The sequence below is a fragment of the Eucalyptus grandis genome, chromosome 5, assembly GCF_016545825.1.
Source record: "Eucalyptus grandis isolate ANBG69807.140 chromosome 5, ASM1654582v1, whole genome shotgun sequence".
NCBI classification, from domain to species: Eukaryota; Viridiplantae; Streptophyta; class Magnoliopsida; order Myrtales; family Myrtaceae; genus Eucalyptus; species Eucalyptus grandis.
This window is the reverse complement of record NC_052616.1, coordinates 2,661,153-2,666,874: the sequence shown is the minus strand read 5'-3', so window position 1 is coordinate 2,666,874 and position 5,722 is coordinate 2,661,153. Positions and strand designations below refer to the sequence as shown.

Below are 5,722 nucleotides of genomic sequence, written 5' to 3'. Positions count from 1 at the left end.
GGTCTCTCTCTCTCTCTCTCTCTGCTTCTTTCCCTCCTAAAAATAGGTCCTCGTTCTAAGTAGAGCCGTCCTAGGAAACCCTTAATTACGTGTGTTAATATCAGATGAGGACAAGCACATGAGGACAAGCTCCTAAATTCCTAAATCCACCTAATTATGTAGTTTCCCGACAGAGACATCGGGCCAGTGAAACGGCACACTGGAAATTAGGTTGTCTGGTTAGTTAAGGATTTTTGCAAACAGTAGTCAATCGGCTTATGCTCGTTGCGTGCGATGTTGGACCTAATGTGATCTGTCTTGGGGAGACTTTTGAGCAGATGCGACCACTTATGCTATAACATATCATTAACTCTACAGCAAAACACCTAAACCCTTTGTTTTTGTTAATATAAATGATTAGATGTTACGTGTGAGAGATAGAGAGAGAGAAGAAGGATTTCAAGAAATTCAACGTGTCGGTAACAGCGTGATGACCAGGGCTGGGAAATTAGTCAAATGAAAAAGTGTCACCCATCAAATATTATTTCTTCCAAAGAAGGAAACATTATTCGTGCACATTTTATACTTACACAAATGATCTTACAGGGAAAAGAACAAAAGCTGCAGGTGTGTATGTGTGTGTCTATATTTGATACAACAGCATATGAACAGAAAGTTTACATGGTTCTACGCATGGCTTCTTCCTTCTTTTCACTTTCCACATCATTGAAAACATCACAACAATATAAGTTTCGCTAGTTATTAAGAATTATCAACACGTGAATAGTGAACAGGAATAGACCACTGTGCAAACCCAGAAAAGATGATGAATTTTGCTTCGCTAGTTCTCCATGCGATGCTCGTAAATCCGTATGGAGATGGGCTCGACTTTGATTTTGCACAGTTCCAGTGAGGGACGAACATGGTCTTCGGCTGTACAAACGAGAAAAATACATCCTACTTAAATATTGAGAAAAAAACTGACCAAAAGAGAGCTAAGTAAACAAAAAAAATGAGGAAATATACATAATGTCAACAGGTCACATATCTTGGAAGAATAGATATTTTCTAGAACTTGCTCTTTCTAGTTCTCAATGATTAATTGGCCACTATGGGGTTTGATGGAGTCGCGCATAAGTTAGATAAGAAGATGATGTAATTCCTCTTTTTTAGTCGTGGTGTAGCTAATTCGATGTTGAAATGAGGAGTTGAAAAATCAAACGAAAGCGTACCTATTGCAGGATCTCTCTCAAGAAGGAGGCACTTGTGTCTTCTTCAAGCAACTTCTCCCAGTCCTCGACAAATGTGAGGGCTTGAGATTGTGTAGGCCAATCGCTACAAATTGGAAGGCTCTCGCTTTCAAATTGGTTCTTTACTGTAGAACCCTCAGGAGAGGCTGAGACCAATTGAGGAAGTGGATTTTCTGGTTGAATCATGCATGCATCGCCGCACAACCCACCATTATCATCTCCCCTAATAACTCCAAACCCACCTCCATAACTTGGCCATGGTGATGAATGGTTCACTGCTTGGTGCTGCATGGGTGGAGCAAACCCTAGAACACCCAGATGGTGATTATCGTAATTTGGAATTCCCAGTAGACTATTATTGGTGCTGCCATGGTCCATGATTGGAGGTGGGTTGCTTGTGCCTATGATTTGCACTAGCAAGCTCTGCAGTTGTAGCTTGGCTAGCTCAGCGGCATTTGCGATGGCGTTCTCCAGAGAGCTCAGCGGTGGGCTGCCCAAGTGCGGTCCCCCACCAGTGCCTAGCAACTGCGAAAGGTTCATCGCTTGGTTGAGATGATCAGTTCTTGGCTTGTGGGTGTTCGGGTCGATGCCCATCCGGAGTAGTTTCTTCTTCATCCGGGTGTTCCAATGGTTCTTGATTTCGTTGTCTGTCCTCCCCTGGAGATGGGTCGCAATCTTCGACCACCTGTGATACAAAAAAAGTGAAGAAAAGAAAGAAGGCAAATGATTAATGGTTTGATCCTTTAGCAAGCTCAAGCAATTATGGTCCTTAGGAATTTCACAAGATGCACTCAAGATGCGATGTGTATGTATGCCCACCCTATTAATTTCACTTTTGCCAATTCTAGAGTGTAAATATGTACTATCGATATTCAAACATATGTTGACTCAATTAATTTTAACAATAACGTTAGTAGATTGACAATTCGTCCTTAGTTTTTTCTCGTGCCAAGGGCTAATCTTTACTCCGGTCATCATCAATGGGCAAAAATCCATGTTAATATGGTAACGACCGATTGAATTAACAAGAGTATCTAAAATGAATGAATTATCTATGGATCTATTCGTGCCGTTTCGAAACTCCACAGTGACAGAATGCAAGCGTCCAAAAAAGCTACAGTATCTGAATTCTGGCATGACATGCTTTTGCTCGAGCCAGTAAAATTCAAAAAAAGTTGCTTGGATTCTTACTTGTTTGATCAACCAAAGCAGACAAGAAATTGGGTCAAAGAAAGGAAAGAGCTAGGCTACTCACTTGTTTCCGTAAAGAGAGTGGAAGTTGATGATCATGGCCTCTTCTTCATCAGAGAAGTTGCCTCTCTTGATGTCCGGCCTCAGGTAATTGATCCACCTCAACCTGCAACTCTTGCCGCACCTGTTGAGGCCTGCTTTCTTGGGGAGGTCACTCCATCTCCCGTGCCCTTCCTTCTCTATGTACTCGCTCAGCTTTGCGTCTTCCTCGGCGCTCCACGGCCCTTTCTTCAACCCCTCCGCCTCGTGGTCACCGGAGCAACATGGAGATCGAACCATTTTTGCGCTTGGAGGGGGGGTTCAATTTAGGGAAGCGAACCAAAGACGAGAGCACCACTGTGAGGGATGTTTTTATGGATAGAGAGTATATATGATTTGGAAACTTCTGAGGTACGGCCATGGGCTTTTATAATTGCATGGCCAACGTTAGTAGAGACAGCTCGAGGTCGTCATGACATAAGTCATGTGGATTTTTATATAATTTTCACTTACCGTAAAAGAAACTCAGTTTGAACTCTCCCGAAGAAGGGAGGCATCGAGTGAGGAAATATGAATGTTAGGTTCTGTGTGAATTTTAGGGTGTCCTTGCCAAGACACATCGCAATCTCACCGTGAAGCATTGTAACCCTCAAGCACTTTCCTTTATTAATTTTTCAAATTACAAATCAAGGTCTATCTCCGATCACATAGTGATGAGAGACCGCTCATGATAATCGGCAAGATACATAAATTTCATTATTCTCATTAACTTCTTCTGATCTTAACTCAGTGTTTACATATAAAATGGTTGACTTATTCTTACAATATAGTATTTGCCTCATTTTTGCGTGCATTTGTATTGCGGATTAAAGTAAATGTCAATATAATGCTGCTTTTCATTAAACAAAAAAGCCCTAATAGAATAATGATGTTGAGTGAACAGATTGTCGTGCCAAAGGGGGTTTATGATGTCATTTGGCTTTTAGGTCCAACAACTGTGGATGACACATAAACTTCAAGGATTAGTTAGAAAATGCTGCTCATATACGGAATCTCGATCTTGAAATAACGAGGTGATATTTCTAGATTGTCTCTTCTAAGATTTCAAGGGAGAAGTATCGCTGTTCTCTCGATGGGTGGACTTCATATTTTTTCCTTTTCAAGTAGAGTCAAAAAGGCCTAAGAGATGAAGAGTTCAAGTAGTTTGTGCACACACACAAAGATCATTTTCACTTGTCTTCAACGTTTCACATTAGTTGTTATTCCTCCTCAGGCTCGAACTTATGAAAAGATTTCAGCGTAATTTCTCATGATTGGATCATAAGAAAGTAGTTTCTTGCGAATTCTTCGATCACCACCTAGATGGTATACTTTCAACAGAATGGAGCATGCAAACTTAAGGTTGTGAACTTAGCTCATAATATACACATGCACACAAGAACATGAAAATTGAAATATGAAACATGAAACCTCATAAATTTCTTTATCAAAATATATAAAGCAATATCTACCCGTAAATAGCCGTGATGGTTGGGCTTTACTACCTCATCGCCGAGGGAACGAGTTCGAATCTCCGGATACTTGCGACTTAAGTGAGAGTCTCAGGGATAGTTTACTAGGCCAGCTTTCCCGAGGTTTTACATCTAAATAGTAGCTTGCGATGACGTTCAATGGTACCACTGGGCATTGGAGGGCGATGTGACCCTGAATACCGTAAGCGAAAGGGAGTCTCCAGTGGTTCCTTGGTTACCAAAATATATATATATATATATATATATATATAAAGCAATCATTTCTCATTAAAATTTCCATAATTTAATTATTTTTATAGGGTAGGTTTTCACACTCTTTCCAAGGCCGACCTATTCAATTCCCAATTCCAAAAACCGAGAATTGACTCTACTATTGGTTCAAAATCTATTAATCTTGAAATTAATCACCCTTACCTTTTGATACATCATTCTAGATCCGTTCTTGCATTCTTGAGCAGCTTGAGTGTTTCCCTATGAAGATTAATTTCACAATATCAACCAATATGAACCCATCATATATGGTTGGACTGGGAAATTGTGCTGATGATACATTTCCCAACTCCAATAATTGTTCGATCATTTCAACATTGTTCAAGTCATCCTTTCACATGTAATGAAGAAGTAGCGAGGTCCATACGCTACAAGGTACAATCAAGCTCCTATTACAGCCAATTTTCCACATCTGAAAATGAGAGAATTAGGACTTCATTCTATTTTTTTGGTACTTTAAAGACGAAAGCAGAGGCCAATTTTGATTCTCACAAGATTATAAATGTAGATGCTCCGACATCATCGTCGAGGAGAGATCAGCCGCCAAGACTGGATCTCAAGCTGGGAATTCCACACCAGTGGTTTCAACTGCTCTTTTTGAAGGGACGAGTCGATTGAACCCTATTATGTCTGAGGCTGGCGCTTCGGATTCGTACACCGCAGACGCAACAAAACACGATCTATCATGTCCGACTGACCTTGCGTAAAGCAAAGCATTACTGCTTTCCTTAAAAGAAAATGGAACACCCCCTTTGTCTGTCCTTGTTATCGTTAACCTAATCGCATCGTTTCCTGAATTCGGGATCTGCACGAGGTTGACTGCGATCTCCACATGTATCTCTCAGCCACCACCAACTGATCTTGATTTTCTTTCTTCTTCTTTTTTTAGGAAAAAATTAATTTGCATGAGTCAGCTTGTCCTTTTGGTTTGCTAGAAAATTGCGAATAAGGAAAACCCAAGAACTCGAGGCCCTGATTAAAACACGACGATGCGAGTCAACTTGAATCATGATGAATCCGTTTGAAAGTAATACTGGGCAAAGAAGGGGGCTGGAGGTAGATTCAGCCTTGATTATCCAAGTCCTCGAAATGACCTCAGCTGCCGTTACCAATCTAGCTGGTCAATTCACGCTATCGTGTAGTTTTTCCAAACCTGTTTTACCAAACCCTAGCTAAACCCCTGTAAATATGCAAAGCAGGCTCGATTTATCAGGACAGAAAGCTTAGGTTATTCCAGGGGTTCCACGTGATTATTACTTGAGCTACCTTTGAATTATCACGAAGGTCAGACAAAATTACCATCTGGCGATGCTTGGCACAAGATTGGAGACGGACCCTAAACCTAAACCAGGCCAACTTAGTCAAACAGCCTCGAGATGCAGTGTATAATGCCTACACAAGTTCCCCCCACGGAAAAAAAGTCTTCGAAACTAGCACCCTAAAGATAGGACTGACCTTGAT

General features: G+C 40.9%; 1 protein-coding gene across 1 annotated transcript; it reads right to left on the bottom strand.

Annotated features, from left to right (window-relative positions):
• Positions 1-496: 496 nt before the first annotated feature.
• On the bottom strand, positions 497-2,840 carry LOC104443531 (transcription factor MYB41). Its single transcript, XM_010056995.3, has 3 exons — positions 2,485-2,840; positions 1,212-1,914; positions 497-912 (listed from the first exon to the last, which is right to left on the bottom strand). The coding sequence occupies exons 1-2, from the start codon at positions 2,757-2,759 to the stop codon at positions 1,212-1,214; spliced, it is 978 nt and encodes a 325-aa protein (XP_010055297.1). The 5' UTR covers positions 2,760-2,840; the 3' UTR covers positions 497-912.
• Positions 2,841-5,722: the final 2,882 nt, after the last annotated feature.

What these genes read in the sequence shown, in the direction of transcription:
- LOC104443531 (XM_010056995.3), bottom strand. Translation starts at nt 2,759, where the DNA reads ATGGTTCGATCTCCATGTTGCTCCGGTGACCACGAGGCGGAGGGGTTG. An exon ending in CACTCTCTTTACGGAAACAA is followed by an intron (nt 1,915 to 2,484) that starts GTGAGTAGCCTA and finishes TTTGTATCACAG; the next exon opens with GTGGTCGAAGATTGCGACCC.